The sequence below is a fragment of the Manis javanica genome, chromosome 2, assembly GCF_040802235.1.
Source record: "Manis javanica isolate MJ-LG chromosome 2, MJ_LKY, whole genome shotgun sequence".
Lineage (NCBI taxonomy): Eukaryota > Metazoa > Chordata > Mammalia > Pholidota > Manidae > Manis > Manis javanica.
In genome coordinates this window covers 13,493,669-13,512,912 of record NC_133157.1, presented here as the reverse complement: position 1 = coordinate 13,512,912, position 19,244 = coordinate 13,493,669, and the positions used below count along the sequence as shown (strand labels likewise).

The 19,244-nt window shown below is 44.1% G+C and overlaps 1 protein-coding gene across 1 annotated transcript in view; it reads right to left on the bottom strand.

The window, feature by feature from the left end:
• Positions 1-18,289: 18,289 nt before the first annotated feature.
• The window catches only part of LOC108391144 (complement C5-like), an 84,258-nt gene continuing 83,303 nt past the window's right edge, over positions 18,290-19,244 (bottom strand). Inside the window, exon 41 of the mRNA XM_073225454.1 lies at positions 18,290-18,838. Coding sequence (XP_073081555.1) covers positions 18,700-18,838 — 139 coding nt within the window. The 3' untranslated portion in view covers positions 18,290-18,699. The remainder of the gene's footprint in view (positions 18,839-19,244) is intronic.

Sequence of the window (19,244 nt, the reverse complement as noted above, 5' to 3'; positions counted from 1 at the left end):
GTCTCTCTGCCCCTGTCTGAAATCTGTGATGTATTGGAGGATATATTTATATATTGGAGTAAGCACTGGATTGGGAGCCAGGAGACTTGTGTTCTTTTTCCCCCCCTGCCACTAAACCATTGTTAATAGAGGGGAGATGGATGATAAATAAATGAATGCTCAGATAATAATTCAAGAAATAATAGCTCATAGATTTTGCTCTTTTAGTGGAAAATTACCTTAAAGATTACAGAATGTGTTGGCATTTTCAAACTGTATATTAACTGCAGGACTGTGTCTTCGAATGCTTTCTCACACGGAGCCCAAATATACAAGCTAGATAGAAACAGAGATGCTCTGTTAAGCAGAGCAGGCAGCTGGGAGCCTGTGTGCTAGGCATCTCTCCTCATCCTGACCTCTAAGTTCAAGGGACACAGTTTAAAAATCATGTACCTAATGAGATGTTCTCGGGTCCCAGATGTGGAAACTGGGATTTTTTTTCCTGGGCTGGCTTGCCTCTGCTGTCCCAGCCCATTCAACCTTTTCTCCAACCAACATCTGTGTCTTTATAAGTGTTATAGTTCAGGATGCTGTTAACCAAGGGCATTAGAGGAGGGAGAGATTGCACTGGCCTAAGTCATTAGCCTGCGGAGCAGGAGGGAGGACCAGGTTGGAACCTTAGCTTCTGGAGGATTGGGGTCTAACAGTGACAATAATAGTGACTACCCTTTATTTTATATCAGACGCTGCTCTAAGAGTATCACATGCATCACTCCATTTAATAAAATCACCAAGAGGAGGTGAGCAAACTATTTTCTACTTTCCCCATGAGAACCCTAAGGCTTAAAGTTAAGTGTTGCAGTCCAGGTCAAGCTACCAGTATTTGGCAGTGCCGGGAGGGGGAAGAGCACCCACTCCAGGCTTTGCACATTTTTCCACTTGTCCAGACTAAGCTGATATCTCACCTGGCTCCTCACTGGCAAGCTGCGAGTTACTTTCCTGCTCTAGGCTTCAGTTTCCTCTCTTGTTAGGTGAAAAGAATCAAACAGATACTCTCCCGGGTCCTTTGCATACCATCTTTCAGCTTACAAAACCCAGGCCTAGTACAGGTAGATGAGTGGGGCCACCTGACTCCTAGCCCAGTCCAGCCTGCTCTCCAGCCTCTTAATTCTTGACATCGCTTTAACAAGAGACAGACTGATAGCTTCTTCAGCAAGAGGAGAAGAGTGAGCCATGGGGACCCACACTTCCATTGAAGGTTCAAGAGGAGTCTTTCCTGAGGGCAGTTTGGGAGAGAAGGAAATCAAAAGTCCTGTCTTGGCAGGAAATTAGGCTCCACAGAGGGGTGTAGGGGACGGAGGGTTGTTACAGTTCTGCAGACATTGTCCACTTCACCCTACACATACTCACTGTACACATATAGTGTGTTAGGCCACAAGCAAAGCCCCAAACTGTAGCTGTGACTGTGATAGTCACTGCTGCTAGTCGTACGGTGGCTACCCCCCTGGGTGTAAATGAACCAAGTGAATGAATTCAGTCTTCCAAGGACAGCCATTTGGGCACGCTCCTCTTTGTGAACAACCTGTAAAATGTGGAGCCCGGCATGGGCTACTACTCCCTCTCCCTATAAATACCAAACATTACCAATTTTGCTCCTATATTCCTTCATTTCATTGCCAGCAACATGCTTTGTCTCTATATATTTGCGGCTTGTGTTCAATAAAAACAGTGAAAAACTTTCCTGTTCTTAATCTTAAATATCTCAGATAACTTCTGATTGCTGAACCAGGAAATTTAATTAAAAGAGACTATTACAGGTTATCGGTCACCTAGTAGATTAGAAGACCAAATGGTACTGAATTCTTTAGCCACCCAAATTTGATCTCCCCATGTAACTTTTGCACAGCTGATAGCAACAACAAAACAAAAAAACATACCAATGATCCTGTAAAAACTGTAGCCTGTAGTGGGCATTTTCTGCCTTGGGGAGATGATTTAAAATGTCCTAAATTTCCTTCTGTTAATCTCCATCTTGTTTCTCATTATGTTTATTATAACTGGCAATTCACAAAATGTGCCTGTTTACAAGTTTTTTTCTTTCTGCCCCACTAGGATATATGAACTCCATGAATATAGGAAATCAAATGAATTAAAGCCATTAAAATAAGTTGTGTCTGATTGCTTCTTTACTGCTTCCCTTGGCTTAGCAGAGTGCCAGGCATGCAGGAGGCAATCAATAAATATTTGCTCACTAAGTGACTAATATGCAAGACACTATCCATAAACATTTTTACTTAAGGCAACAATAGTTACTGATGATTCCACCATCATCAGAAAACATCACAGCCTGGCCTTTTTCAGGCTGTGATGAAGTTATAAACAGCATTCTAACACAAATTTGAGAAGGAGTCTGGGGTTGTTTGTTGAGGGGAGTTTCTATGTCTCGTAATTTTCCCTATCTCAATAGATATCCAGATTTTAAAGAAAGGAACAAAGCTTCTCTGAACTTCTCTGAATTGTAGACTCCAGAACTGTCCTTAGGGTTTTTCCAACTATTTGTGGGACTGGCCACTTTGAAAGTGCAATGGGGATTTCAGTTTCTGACGGCAGTGCCAATGGCTTGTGTCGGATGGTCATGTGGTCCAGGCAAAGAGCTCAGCAGATGGACTCTTTGATAAGGACAAATTCTTAAGATGCCAGTAATGAATAAGGCAAACGTCTTTGGATTAATACTAGCCAACCTACTGTTTCTCTGTGCCATCTCTGCTTCCCCGTGTGCCCTGTTCTAAAACATTGGTTTCTCTACATGTCAAATTCTTTCTTTCATGGACTTCTGGCAGTAAAGATTCTCCCAAAGGTGGATACTCTGGCCTGGAAGGCCTTTTGCTGGGCTAGGGAAGTATTGCTTGCCTTTGTGAGGTTGGGTTTCCTGCATTCCTGGCTGGTGCAGAGCAAAACTCAATGTTCTAGCTCAACAGCAGCCAGCACCTGGCCAAGGGGGGATGGAGTCCTGTAGTCCTCATCTCGCTCTGTCCCGAGGACTCCGCCTGAGAGAAAAAGCAGAGTAGGGTGAGCTCTTACTCAGAATCAGGAGATGGGCCTTGGACATTATTTCAGTACTGTGGGGAAGGTCTTTTCAAACCTTGGGCCCCATTCGTCTCATCTGCAAAGTGGGAGAATGACCTCAGAGGACTTCTTCAGGGCAAACCCTTTAGCTATTCAAACCCTGGTGCTGGGGATGGGGTGCCACAACTCTCCCACTTGTCTGGGGCTGCTCTCCCCTCCTGGAATAGGAACCCATATAACAATGCTGGAAGCTTCCTTTAGATGCTTGGTCTTTTTGGACTACAGACACTTTTTTTTTTTTTAAGAGAAAGCAACATGAAAAACCTCCTCTGATGGATTGCTTTCAGAGCTCAAGCCAGATGAATTCCCAGCACAAGCCAAGACTTGGAAGCAAGAATGTAGGGTGGAGAGTAAGAGGCTAAGAACCAGGCCTACAGCCTGCCTTCCCCCAAAGAATGCCCGAGCTGGGGGCCAGGGAGGGTTGTGAATGTGGGGTTGGTGTTTCCTCAACTCTTCTGTCCTTCTGGTCTTGCAAAAGGGGAAATGGGGGCCCAGAGAGGGGGGCGAACTTGCACAGTAAGTCACAGGTCCAGAGTTATCTTCCTCTATGTTCTGGTGACTTTTTGTCCCCATATGTCTCAACAATACCCTGTCCTTTCTCATTCTCCACTCGTTTCTCCTTGGATATCTCTCCACAAGAGTTTCCCAAGGGCCAGGGAGCAGGGCATGCTCATCTTTGTGGGACCCTTGTGCCCAGCTTTCATGTTGCACATGAAAATGAGGTGGGGGGAGCTGTACATATTTATTAAGAGGGACTGATTTGCCATCTTAAGAGGATCCATGGAGATTAGGAAAATATCAATCCTACCTTTCACACCTGTGGGTTCCCAAAATGTATTTAACAAATACATTTTTGGCTTCTACCATGAGCCTTTTACTCATTTTTACAAGAACCATAGTGTATACATTTAGTAACACTTTCTAGGGAGATCATTGTCTTAATCATTTTAGAGCTATAATTGAGCCATTTAAAAAATGCTAAATCAAATAAACAAGAAAAGCCATTCTGTCTAGCTGCCATCTTTGGTTACTATCTTTTGAAACCAGTGTCCAGCCACACTGTCAGAGAGCCTTGGGTAGGGCCCACAGCTCTCTCCAGCCCCAATGGTTACTGAAACTGGAACTGCCTGGGGAAGCCTGGGCCCTGGGCTCAGCTCTTGCTTGGTTTTGCTTCTTCTTTCACAGAGAACATGTCTGCACATGAGCCCTCCTGAACCATCTTGGAATCCCTCCAAAGACAGACCTGGAGATGAGCCAGGAGGGAGGGTGCTCCTGGGAAGGACACTATGAGAAGCAGAGATCACGGCATGCAGGCACACACAGGCAAATTCTTGCAGGATGGCCAGATCTTCCAATGTTTCAAGAGAAATTGAAAATCTGGATTTTTATGTGGAATTTCTTGATTTTTAGAACACTCCGTGAGCCAAAAAACAAACCTAAACCAAATGAGCATCCCCACAAACTGTGTCTGCAGGCAACTGTTTGCAACCTCTGATGGAGCCTGGCACACCATATATACGACCTAAGCAGATGAGCTAATGCCCCACATGTAGCTCACCAGGACTTTGCACATTGTATGTGCTTGTCCAGGTGCAGACCCTGCATGCACATAATTGAGACCAGTCATTGAACACATACACACACATGCTATCTTCTAGGATGTAATTTTAATATTTCATTTTCCAGCTAAGGAGACTGAGTGTTGGAGCTCTCCAGCAATGTGTACCTAGTGGGTGGCTGGACTCACATCGCAGGCTGCCTGACCGCAAAGCCAGTGTTCTGGAATGCCACATGAACCGCCTCCCAGACGCTTGCACTCTGAAATAAAATGCTTGCTAATTTGCATCTCTCATTAGACTCAGCTCTGTGTTTTGTTTGTTGCGTAATTTTGTTGTGTTTTATTTGCTGTTGCATCCCCATTGCCTCTCCCTGTGCCCAGTGGACCACAGAAGGTGCTCAATAAATACTTGTGAGATTGCCCAAAGGCACATGAACATATGTACTGATACAGACTTACATACACACACAGTGTACGTAACTCCAGTCACGTAACTCCACCTTACCCTGAACACCTGAACACTTTCACAAGCACACTGCCCATCCCCACATCCCAGGGCATTGGAACCCTCGCCAGCACCTCTACCAGTCTTGCCTAAAGCCTTCACAAACTCAACTGTTTCCTGGAAATCTCGAGGCGGCTGTGGTGCTCTTTTTCCCTAACTCAGGAGACAACTCAGCAGTTCTGTTTTTCAAAGTCTGGGACTCATAAACCTGGAATCTTTTCTTCGTTTTTTCCACTAGAATTTTCCTTGGCCCAGTGCCTTTCCCTAGGGCCTTGGCTGGAAGTTTACACTCATAGCGCCCTCTGCTGGGCACTGTCCTCTCAACCTAGTGGGTACTTACCGAAGGGGAAGGGGACACGTCTCAATTGCTTTACAGGTGGGGAAACTGAGACAGATAGTAGCGGTGGGAAGAGGTTGGGGGCGGTGGACTCATTCCAGGTCTGTACCAGTGCACGCAGCTACTAAGTGGTCTTGTGATTTTTTTAATTGTTGAAAATAATAAACGAAGAAGTGTCTTACAGAGCTCAGACACAGCAAAAAAAAAAAGCCCTCTGCTCTCCCCTGGGTCTCTGTGTGGAGCAGATGGCAGAGGTTTGGCAACTTCACCAGATTCAACTTTATCCTTGAATCCCCACCACATTTAATAATGAGACACAGAGAGATGTTGGGGGAAGAAGTAAGAGGAATATTTATCAAGCATCTGCTATGTGCTAAGCTATGCTTACAAATTCTCAGTCCTCATAGAAACCTTGTGAGGTAGGTGGTTTTGTTTCCATTTTACAGATTAAGACACAGAGGCTGAGTGAGTTCTCAGAAAAGGAGGGGGGAGAGCTGGGATTTAAATCCAAACCTGCTGTTTTCTTGGCTTTGCTGCCTCTTGGATTTTTCCCATTTGGCTTTAGTGGGCCCAGGGCGGAACCCCTATGGCTAGAGTTGAGGCTTTGATGGCCCTCCTGCTCAGAAAGGGAAGCCTGTCTCCGTAGCCTCTTCCAGAGGGCAGCACTGGGGGCCAGGTGGGGGGTGGGCCATGCAGTCCCTCAGGCTTGAAGCTAGGGTCCCAGCGCTAGGAGGAGCATCCTGGGACTGGCAGCTGTGCCAACGCCCCTTAACTGACAGTAAAAACAGGATTGGATGTCTTTATAAACTGAACTCATGAGAGGTTCCAAAGGGCAAGGGTTTTCCTGGAAAAGAAAGCAAGTCCTGGGAGGGTTTTGTTTTGTTTTTCTTATTAATGGGGCCCTGGTTAATGACTCAAGGAAATGAAGAACACATTTCACCAAGAATTAGTCACTGCCCTCCCCAGCCCATCCTCCATACTGCTGCCCTGTTTAAAACCGTCAAACTTCTCTCTTCCTGCAGGAAAAAATTCAAACCCTTCATCTTGTTTGTTTTTCGTCTGGCTCAACCTTATCTTCCACTTGTCTCATTTAAACAAACTACTAAGAGGTCTCTGTGCACACCTCTCTCAATTTGCTCACATTATTTTCTCTCCCTGAAAATATTTCATTTCAGCTTATCCATATCTTACTCATTTTTTAAGGAGAATTTGCCTTCTCCATGGAGCTTTTTCTACTGTGTCTAACAGGAACTATCCTGCCCTGTGTTAACTTCATGAATGCATGTTTCAGGTTTGCTAATAGACTGAGAAACAATGTTGGATTCACCTGTGATTCCTCTTTGAGCACATACGTGTGTGTGTGTGTGTGTGTGTGTGTGTGTGTGTGTGTGTGTGTGTGTGTGTGTGTGTATGCCCTTTATGCCATTTAGCAGTGTGGTAGTTTGAGATGGGGAGACATGGCAGACTGGCATCTGACAGTCACCAGAGAGCTCTAAGGGATGAGAGTTGGATGTCATTGTAGGCAAACAAGACAAAGGAGAAGGTCACTACTCAGATCAGCCTGAAGGCTTCAAATTGGTTAGCAAAGAATGTTATTCCCAAGGACTAGAAGAGGGCCATGCACTGGAAGAACTGATGTGAAGGCCACTTAGGTCTGCCCAACAGGTGACACAAACTGAAGGAAACGCTGGATTCCAAGGGCCACAGAAGCAAGAACAGTGGGATACAAGGCAGTGTACCACCCACATCAAGGTGACAGGTCTTCCGGCCTTGGGAGACCGTCTGAGAGTCCACAGATGTGCCCAAATGGGAGTCAGCCATCTGACAACAGGCTGCGCAAGGGAGAGCCCTCCTGGTCTTCCTTCTGCCTCTCTTTACTCTCCCAGGCCTCAAGCCCTGGAGAGGTCAGAAGCCACAGTTAGCAAACTGGGGAGGGAAGACAGAAGCAGCTGGCCATGCACTGGTCCCCAGTTATAAGGGTCCCACCTTCAGCAAGTCTGGGCTGGAAAAAAGATTGAATTTTAAATCAAATTTGATATTTTCCTTTTGTATGGGACTGAACATCTAAGTTATGAATAGAGTTTGGTGACTGAAGTGATCACAGGACTTGATCAGAAGTCATAGGATGCTTAAGTTTTCATGAAAGGGCTTCTCTCTCTTTCCTCTGAAGACATTTTTATAGGAGAGTGGAAAACAAAATTAAGGTGATTTTATATACTTTGAGTTCTATTTACTCAATACATTAACTCTATTCGCTATTGTAGAATGGGTTGTCTTCTTCTATTATATTTTGCTATTTGGTGTGTTTGTTTCTATCACTTCTAAAGCAATCAAGTCCCCGTCCTCACCTCAGATAAAGTCACTTAACTGTCCCCCAAAAGTTCAGCTATGCTTCAGGCTTCAGATCCCTACTTTGTAGGAATTTTAAGGAGCCTCACGTCTGCAGTTTGATTGACTAGGTATCATCATACCTTTGTTGCATGTTCCTATATGACAAACAAATTCTGATTCTGATGTTCTATTAAACATAACAGACTTGATATCTCACTTGTGCCGGGTCTTGTGTTTAAGAGCACAGAGAGGAACAAGATATATCCCCTGTCCTCAAGTGGGATGGAAGAATGTGGACAATCAGAACACTCAGTGTGTGGTAAGAATTTCAGCACAGGTGTGTTCACAGAGAAGGACTCACTAGAGGTTTTACTAAATCTACCTCTTGATGCTGCTGCAGTGCCTAGCCAAACGGAAGCACTCTGCCCCAGGTCATGTACATCTTTAGAGAAGGTCAGCTCTTCTAGGAAGACTTCCTGCTTAATTCTACTTCCACTCTGATTGCTTCCTCACTCTGCATCTCGACACTTAGCAGTTTAGCCCCCTGGTCACTTACCCTGGTGCTGCAAGTATATTGAATAAATTTAACCTGCAGGATGCAGTGATATGCAGCTTATCCCAAGCCATTCAAAAGAGCTGGAGGTGAGCTTTGAACTCAGTTTGGCATCTGCTTCTTATCTATAGACAGTTTTTACATGGTGGCAATCACTGGCTTTGCATGCATAATATTATCACAAGCATTTTCCATGTTCTTATCTAGTCTTTATAATGATTCTCTTTAGAGGAGGCATAATATACGGAGTGTGCATACCATTATTTATATAATTATTTCTCATTTTTTTAGGCCATCACTTTGTATGTCGTATTTAATATATCACCTAAAGTACTATAATATAGTACATTTCTTTAAATACCATAATTATAGGCTCATATATCCAACTGCTACTAATATCCATCTCCACATGGGTATCTAAAAGGCTTCTTAAACATAACAAGCTCCCCACAGAAATCTTTATTGTCTTCTCCCTTAGTTTCCTAGGGCTGCCATAACAAAGAACCACAAACTGGGTGGCTTAAAACAACAGGAATTTCTTTTCTCACAGTTCTGGAGACTAGAAGTCTGAAATCAAGGTGTCAAGAGGATTGACTCCTGGGAGTTCTGAGGGAGAATCTTTCCCATGCTTCTCTCCTGGTTTCCAGTGACACCTGGCAGTTCTCGCACTCCTTGACTTGTTGAGGCATCACTCCAATCTGTGTCCCGTCCACACGGCTGGCTTCCTGAGAGTGTCTGTGTGTTTACATGGCCTTTTCTCTGTGTGTCTACATGGCCTTTCCTCTGTGTGTCTGTTTCCCAATTTCCCTCTTCTTATTAGTACACCAGTCACATTGGAGTAAGGACCCGCCCTACTCCAATATGACCTTATATTACCTTGGCTAGTTAGATCTACAACCCCATTTCAAATAAGGTCACATTCTGAGGGGCTGGGGGTTAGGATTTCAACATATTTTGGTGGTGGGAGGATACAGTTCAACCCATAATGTCTTTCTTCCTCATTTCCCTAAACTGGCAGCTTCTCCTATCTTCCTGTACAAATGGCGCCTGTAGTAGCTCAAGCCAAGAATCCACGAGTAATCCTTATTCCCCTGCCTTCATCACCTCCATCCCCACTCCCTCAGCAAACCCTTCAACACTATCTCCAAAAATACTCTGAACCCATCCATTCCTCTTCATCTCCACTTCTATCTTCTAGTTCAAACTACTATCATCTTTCACCAAGGTAGATGCAATAATTCCTAACTGGTCTCCCTGCCGTCTTCTCATCTACAATCTACTCTTGCTCAGTACTGTCTACTGAATAAAATTCAAACATCTCACCTGTGCTTACAAAACCCTATTGATCTGGCCTCTCCTCCTCTGATTTCATTTCCCAACACTTGCTTTCTTTGACTGGCCTTCTTGCAGTTTCCTGGACGGCTGGCCTGCCTGCCTGCCTGCCTTTCTGGAATGCTCTTTTCTGGACCTTCATATGGCTGCCTCTTCTTGTTGTGAGACTCTCAGCTTAAATGTCACCTTATTTAGTGATGTTTGAGAGACCGTCCCTAACCACCCAATCAAGAGCAGCCAGAGAACATATATTCTCTATCACAGACCTTTAATTCTCTGCAGAGAATTTTTGTAAATAGATTAATTTTCTCATTTGTGTAGGTATTTATTGTCTTTCTAATTATAATATAATCTATAGGAGAGCAGGGACCTTGTTTATCTTGATTACACCATCTAGAACTCTGGCACATAGAAGGAACTCAATCAATATTTATTGAATGAATAATTAATCTTGCACAGAAGATCTTTGTGTACAAACTCCCCCAACCCCAAAACCACCTTTGGAAATTTACTTCATATAAATAATCCAAGCCAGGGGAGGGTTACTGGATCGAGGTATAAACATATTTTGGCTCTTCAAATGTATTGTCAGATTGGTTTGTGAAGATGTAAGATCAGTTTTCATTTGTTAGGCAATCTTTTGAGTCCCAAGTGGCAAGGAAGTGATATCTGGTATGTAGAGAAAGACATAGGCCAGAGTGGTGGTAGCAGGTCACAGCTGCTGCCCTGGTGGGCCTGGGCACTGAGCTGCAGCAGCAGTGATCAACCAATACAGCAAGCCCCTTATTCTAGTATCTGCTTGGATGGGAAACAGCCTGGCCTCACAGAATTGCCTGGGACAGCACATGCAGGTAGACCCATCTGTTGCATGAATGTGGGTCTGGCTGTAGGAGCCAGGGTGAGCAGAAGAGCTGGCAAGTGCACCTGCTCTTCAGAGCAGCGAGGCCTAGTCCTGGAGGCAGTCGAGGGGGGGCGGTTCATGAAGTGGTAAAGGGGGTAAAAGTCAAAGATACAGAGTAGGGCTTGGACCTGCTACTGGAGGCCTCTTTGCAAAGATTATTTCTGAAATGAAGCTTTTCTGCTTAGAACTCAAATTCTGGAGTATTAAGTGATTTGAGATCCACAGTACACAAACTTCCAGAAACAGAAACCTGTTTACACATTTCCACACACAGCTAGGTACATTCAGCAGCACCCTACCCATCTCTTAGAATTGCTGCAAGAGCTAAAATAGTAGATATATGTAAGGTGCTCAAAATACTGCCTGGCTACATAATAGCCATCATCTAAGTGTTGGACATTGTTAGTCCTAATCATCTTTCTCATGGGACTGTAAGCTTCCTGAGGGCAGAAACTGTCTTTAAGCCAAGTAGCTAGTACTAATAAGTCAGGCTGCCTGAGTTCTAAATCCTGGCTCTACCATTTACTAGCTGAGTGACCTTGGGCAAGTTACTTAACTTCTCTGTTCCTTGGTTTACTCCTCTCTAAAGTAGATAATAATAATACCAAACTTATTGAATTGTTTTGTGGATTAACTGAGTTGATTACTGTATGAAATACAGAAGAGTGCCTAGTACATAGATGGTACTTAGTGAATGAATGGGTTAATTAATGTCCAGACCTGCCCTGGGCACATTCTACAAAGGTAGCCTACCTTTCCTTTAGCTACCTTCTACCTCTTTTTTTCTTGAGACCTCTTTCTATTTGTTGCCCTGCATTCCTCTTGTCCCTAGTATCCCTCAGCCTTTTTTGCAACCTGTTCCTGAAAGGCCTTGTGTGAAACTACTCTCAACTAAAGTGTCGGCTGTTAAACGGTTACTTCACTTCATGCAAGGATCCCTGACTTTGTATGACACTCTAGAACCCTGTTAGGTTCAAGAACCGGCACCATAGACAATCACTAGGAGATGCAGAATCTTGGGGCCACCCCAGACCTACAGAATCAGAATCCGCATTTTCAGAAGCTCTAAAACAATACTTCTTAAACTATAAGATGCCTGTGATTTTCCTGGAAATCTTCCTAAAATAGAGATTTCTGGGTTCCATTCCCAGAGTTTCTGATTCATTAGGTCTGAGGTGGGGCCTGAGAATTTGCACTGATAACAGGTGATGGGGATGCTGCTGGGTAAGGGACCACACTTTGCTTGAGACTGACAGCCTCTAGGACCAAAGAAATGAAGCTTGAACAGGGAAGTTTGAGGCATTCAGGGAGATTGCTTTTAGGATAGTATACCCTTTTCCAGTCTTTCAAAAGCACAACAGGTGGTCTCTGCCCATGGCATCTTAGCACCAGGAGACTTTTGATTATTAATGCTATTTCCATATTTGTTCAAAATTCTACACCTTAAAAGGTCTTTCACTTGTTTGATCTTACATCTTCCTGTACAACCCTGCAAGTTGAGCTGGGACAAAGTCTTATCACATTTCTGAAAGAGAGAGTGAAGGCACAGAGAGCTCTGAGCTAGAGACCACACAGCCAGCTTCCATTGGTTACCACATCTCTGTATTATTTCTAATCCTTACAACCCTTTTAGGCTGATAATGCTACTCTCATTTTATAGAGGGACAAACTAAGACACTGTTGAGGTTAAGGAACTTTTGAAACGTCACAAACCAGGGCAGTTCTTACTTCTTCACCCTATCATTTCCCCATGGCAACACACACACACACACACACACACACACACACACACACACACACACAGTAGCCAAAAGAGGGGCCATTTCAATTTCCACACCCAGCATTTAATTAATGAATGGGCCACGGTTTGGCCTTTTGCCTTAGAGATGAAAGGAGATGGCAAGAGGAAGATGAGTGATAACCAGCCCTGTCCCAAGGCCCCAACAGACCAAGAAACGTTTCTACTTTTTCCTCCTACTCTGGGCATAGCTCCTTTCTCTTTCTCTGTTCTCAGAGGATTTGAATTCCATCTTGGCTCTAATTTCCTAATGATTTTCTATTTGGAAAAAAAATTATTAAGCCAAATAATCGTTTCCTTAGGTCTGATTTCTCTTGCCTTAGTCAGCTTCACCCTCCCTCTCTACCTGCCCCTAAAAACAACACAAAACACATAAAACACACCCATACACAAACACACACACACCCCACCCTCAATAACCGAGACTCCAGCCAAACAAAAACCCTCTTTCCAGGACAGTTCTGATCTCTCTCATCTCATCTACTAGAAATGTTAGTCCTGGGGCTCTGGTCTCTGCTTCTGCATTAGGCCCAGCTGTTTGAGGAGACCCCCAGGCACCAAGATGAAGGAAAAGGAGCCTGGCACTTGGGTTTTAGCCCGGATTCCCCCGTGGAACTGTTGGAGAGCCCTTGCTCCTTCCTTGCCTATTTGAGGAATCAGTCTGTGAAATGGAGAGAGGTTGATTAAATGATCTCTAGGGCACCTTCAAGCTTCAATATTTTATGATTCTACATAGAAGGTTCAGTAGGAAAAGAACATCAACTGGCAAATTAGAGTCTTTTAAGGGCAAGTAGGGGACCTGTCAATCCAGAGTTCTACAGATTGTTGTATCCACATGGAAAATGACTTCAGGACACATTTTGCAAATCTGTTGAGTTTATCTTTGGTGCTGCCTTTCTTCACTTTTCTGTACCAATGCCATAACTCACACTGCCCAGTGCCCTGTACCCAGAGCTCTCACCTGCTTCATTCCACCTTTCCTGTTGTCCTAGCGTGGAGGACAGCTTAGAGAGTATCTAATGAAACACACTCATTGGGTAATGGTGATGCTGAAGCCCAGGCAGGTAGAGATTTTGCCAAGACCACACAATGACAATGTCCTACCCTTCCAGCATGTGAGCTGAGAGGCTACAGCCTGGGCCCCAGAACCCAAAAGATGCCCTACCACTTGCTTGTGAAGGTATGTGACTTAGGGCAAGTGACTTAGCCTTCCAGAGCCTCAGCGACTTCTTTCTAAACATAAGGATGATGACAATAGTTACAGGATGGCTGTGGAATGTGGACAGGATATTCCACAAAGTGCAATCAGCATGATGCCAGGCAAGAAATTTGTTTAATTCATCATTTATTGTGTGCCAGGGACTTATTATTAACCACTTCAAGTTACATTTGTCATGCCAGGCATGTGCTCATCACTTTATATGCATGAACTGTATTATGTCATTTAAATCTCACAGACATCCTCTGAAGTGGGAATTATAAGTACTCCCATTTTTCAGATGTGAAAACGGAAGCCAAAGGAAGTAAAGCAGATGTTTTCTTTCTATTAATGGCCTCTCAGAGCTAAAGAGACACTGTATATCACTGGGGCCAACCTCTCTCCTTGAATGGCTCCTCAACATTCTGGAAGGTAGTTGTGATAGGGATCTTGGTTGCTCCTAAACATCCTACTGTGTCTTTGAATGGCTCTGGTTATAAGAAAATGCTTTTTTGGAGGGAGCCAAAATTGATTTCTCTGTAACCTCCACTTTTTTGCATGGTGGAAAAAACACTGGGTTGAACCAGATGCCTTAGGCTTGTGTCCCAGCCCTCCCACTTAATAGCACTGTGACCACTGGCAAGCCACTCCTCTGGGCCTGTTTTCCCAGGTGAAAATGAAGGAATTGGATGAGATAAGTTCTGGGTCCTTCCTGGTTTGGACATTTTAGGATTTTGTAATTCATGATTGTGTACGTAGTGCACACATATCTGATTATAATGATGGAAACAGTGAAGCAGTGGACACTGTGTTCCAAGGAACAGATCTGTTTCTGCCAGGTGGGGACCCTGCCAGCTGAGAAGAATCCAGGAGGTTCTTAGAAATGGAGTTCTTCTCTTGTCTTAAAATAAAACCCCTCCTTTCCTCTCTTCCTTCTCTCTCCTTCATTCTGTCCTTCCTTCCTCATCACCTTATTCCTTTCTTTCTGATTCAGAGGCATAAAGGACACTTTCCTAATCAAAGTTAAAGATTTAACTCCGGGAACAACATGTTTCTCACATCACATTAAACATGTAGAATTAATCTGCTTTCAGAAGGGGCAACCCATGGAAACAGGATCCTGAATTGCTTCCTGTCTCTGAGAACCTCTCAGATTTGGCTGCTGAAGTCCCAGCTCTCCACTTATAAGGTCCATGCATGAACTTTCTCTGGGGACCTCTGAAATAGTATGCAAATTTGTGCATGGTGTGTGTATGTGCATCTTCTAGGAAAAGGGGTCTGTGAAAGAGAAGAACAGCCTTTGATAGCTGGGCTAGACTGGGAGCTGGGCCTTGGTGAACCCAGGATCTGGACCTGGGACTCAGAGTCAGGCTGTGGTGTTCTCTGTGATGTCACAGAACACCACATCAGATAAACTGGATGAAGACCGGAAAAAAAAAAAAGCCTTCTTCATAATCATGTCTGAGCAGAGACTAAAACAAAAACATGATCCAAACCACAAAAATGATCAAACATCCCTCTTTCCTGGCTAATTTGAGTGACTGATACTTTTCTTCCCATTAGATATGAATTTAGACATGCAATCTTTGTATTACCCCTGTTTCCTGACAACATCCAGTCCAGAGCAAAACCCCACTTCTTTGAACTCCCCCCTAAAATAATCCATCACATGCCCGCATCCTATAATAAATCCCTACTAAAATCCTTTTACTGAGAAGTTCCATAGTTCTGATGTGTGTGTTCTCTTTCATTGCAGAATCAATAAACTCAGCTTTGTTCAGTTATCATCATCTCTTGCCTGGCTCAGCTTCCTGTCTCTCTATATGTACCCTTGCCTTATATCCAACATACCAGTTAAAATAATCCTTTAAATGATAAGGCAGACCATGTTACTGCTCTTTTCTAAACCTGGCAGTGGCATCCATTTCCCACCAGTTGAAGCCAACACCCCTTCCACAACCTGCATAATCTGATCCCTGTGACCTCTCTGGCTTCATCTCCACATACTGACCCCTTTGCTCACTCTACGTCTGTTACAACAGTGTCCATGCTCTTTCAATAGGACACCAGGCATGCTCCTGCCTTAGCCTTGGACAGTAGGTGCTTCCCCTGCCTGGAGCACTAGTACCATAGATGGCCACATGGCTCTTTCACCACCTCCAAGTTTTTGCTCTTCTCACCTTCTCACTGAAGCCTATTGGGAAAAGCAAACCCTCTCTCAACCATTCCCTACCTCCCCTGCCCTAGTCTACTTTTCTTTTTTCCCACAGCTCTAACCTCCTTCCAACATTCAAGGTTGATCCCCCACTTATTGCCTTTATTGCTCATTGCATGTCTCCCCCAGCTGGAATCTCATTCCACAAAGGCAGGGATCTAGGTGACCAGCACCTAGACTTGGGCCTGGCCTACAGTTACCAATCAATATTTATCTATTGGGTGTTGCTGAATAAATTAGCATCATGGGGGCTGGAAAGTAAGACTGAACACAACTTCTGGCTTGGGATTCCTCACTGAGAAACATGGAGCAAGGCTGCCTGCCTTAGGCTCAGCTCATTATCAATTCCACATATTTTTTTAAGACAGTTTCCTAAACTTGAATCATGTGCATGCCAACCTCATGATTTTTGCCTTAAGAACAACCTATACTTTTGTTTACTTCAGACTTTTCCATAAATTGACTTACTTTCAGACAAATATGCTTATTTTCAAAGAAAATTGTATATCATGGCTTTGATGTGCTAGTTACCTTTTTCTAATACATGTTAAAATAAACATATACTATTAAAATGAGGAGTGTTCCTCTGCACTAACTCATCTTGCTTACCCCCAGTGGAAACCTGCCTTTCCCCTTCAACTTGGGAGACCCTTCTGCTCCTTTCTACCTACCCAAATCCTGCCCATTCTTCTCCAGGAAGCCTCGGGAAGCTCTTCCAGCATATGCCTTCACTCACTTCTCTGACCTTCCTTCACATTTACAGAAAGGAATACACAAACTGACATTTGGGTACTTATACACCATGCAGTTTTGTTATCTGTTTTACAACGTAAGATTACAAAATATCTTAGGGGTATCGATAAAAGAGAGTGTTCAACTCCCTTGTTTTATAGGCCACCAAAGAGAGCAAGAGGTTTGTTCCAAATCCTGCCAGGGGCAAAGCCAAGACTAGAACTTGGGTCTTCTTGATGGTCCTTACACACTGAGAATGCACAAGTACCTACTGATGTGTCTGGCATTGTGCCAGGCACAGTAGATCATGGTGAGGACACACAGAGCTTACAGTGGAGCTAGGAAGCCGCATACACTAAACAAACAATTACACGTGATTCAGTAAATAATTGCAAGTGCCTTGGAAGAGAATTGCAGGGTTGAGTAGGGACCCCAGCCTGTTTGGAGGGCCCAGAAAACCTCACTAAGCAAGTATGTTTAGATGCATAGGAGTTAGCTGAAGAGGAGCTGGCAGATTGCTAAAGGGTGCCAGGCTAACTTGCAGAGGCTTGCTTTGATGTTGGAAAGCTGAGCTGCATTGTGGGTTAATTAGGCCACTGTGACCCAACCTATTTGCTAAAGTGCTCAGGGAGAAGACGACCCAACACCTCAGAGACTCTGGTGCCTCCAAACATTGCAGGGGGCCCCTCCACCCTGTGTTCAGCAAGGTGATGAGACACTTCAGGCCCTCTCTGGAGGGGGCCCCTCACCCTTACCTGGCACAGAGTTTGGGAATATTGGATACATTGGTTGTTTTTGCCAAGGGAGTGCCTACAATGTGAGCTCTGACATTAACAAAAATAAATCCTTCCTTCCTTCCTGGAAGTGGAAAATCTTAGTATTACTTATGAGGCCCACTACAAGGCCTCTGCAGTCTCACCTAGCTAGTAAAATGTAGGTTTTTCAAGAAGGAAATGCATTTCAGTCACTGTTACTGTTCCAACTAGAGTTTATCTTGATGTTTCATTCTGATATTTCAGTGGAGCTGGTTAAACTATATCTAAGAAAGCCCAACTGCATCCTGCCTTGGTCTTTGAAAATTAAACCTGAGAAGCAATGCAATCAAGTCATGATGTAGAAGAGGGATGTGTCTGGACTGACAGAGCCTTGGGGTTGGGTCCCTGACTCTGCGCCTTATTAGGTTGGGAAAACTGCTTCACCTTTCTGAGCCTCAATGTCCTTACCTGTAAAATGGGGATAATAATAATTCCTGTACCTAGTGAGATTCTTGAGACATTAAATGGGAATCTACGAGAATTCTTTTGTAAGATCAAAAGTGCTGCAAAAAGTCACAGACATGAACCTCCTGTTATAAATCCTCTTTTGTAAAGCTCAAACAGGCTCAGAGGCCTGGCTGGAGCTGGAACAAACGTCACCTGATACCTGCGCACTTTCTCCCCAGGTTACTGCACTGCAGGCTGCCTTCGGGAAGAGCAATTATTGGCAAGAGCAAGTTCCTGGGGAAATCAATCTGTGCTGGGAGGGAAGAGGGAGTAGAGGGATCCCCACTGGGGTAAGAAGAGGGCAACAGAAGTGGGGAGGGGAAGAACAGACTTTCCTACCTTCTCAGTTTGCTGAGGTCTCTGAGGTTAGGCTTTCTCAGGTCTCTACTCCCACCTTTCTCCACCTCTGCATTTGCCTGTCTTGGTGTGGCTGAAGCTGACCTGGCACAAAATAACATGCTATTTTGCTTTTTTGCACATTTTGAAAGCAAAGCCAGACTTTAATGATCAGTTTTCTGTTCCTTGGTATTTTCTTTCAAGCAAAGGCCATGTTTTTGTAAGATACTACATTTCAATGGGGCTATTCTTTCTTCCCCAGCAAACATTCCTGAGTAGTAGGTTTTAGGAGACGTTCCAGTTTATTGCCTCTGGTGTCCGATAACCTTGGAATGAGTATTCGTCTCCATGCGCCCCAAGGCCATGTTATTTCAGAATGTTACAGCTCTTAAAATTGTTCTCTAATAAAAGCAAGCGCCACTAATTCTAAGTACAGTGAGCTTTCCAAATAAGACCAGCTGTGAATGTTAATATATTAAAAAAGGAAGACACTTCAACAATAGGAGTCCGTAGTGGAACTACGTAGCTGAACTTCTTCAGGCATTTTCACAACCATTTAAAAAGATGTCTTCAGCAAACTCATCTAAATTAGCTAAAAATGCTGGGCATGAGGGACATGTTGCATCTTTAGGCCAATATTCAATCCAGGTAGAGGAATCTAAAGGGTAGATGTACCTGCCAAGAAAATGTGAAAACAAAGCATTCGTTATGAAGGCCACAGACAGAGAAGAGAAGAATTCGACTGAGCCCAGGCTGTTCAGGACCCCAGGGGCCAGGCTGTTGGACAAACTTTTCTGGAATGGCCTCCCCGCTGGGAAGGTCCACAGACCCAATGATTGTGAAGCTACCTAGGTCTACCACGGTTAAAAGCAGGAAAGCATCTGTTTCAATGTCTAATTTTTAAAAACAGATAACAAAATGCGTATTTAAACATTTCCTTCTTTACAAAAAGGATGGTCTGAGAACTTATTGAGGGAGCAGATGTGGTATAGGGTGTTGAGTGAGCACCCTTGGATTTATCTTTAGACCCAGGCATTCAGCTGGTTTATCCTCAGCTGCCCTGATGGTTTTAAGTAGTTCT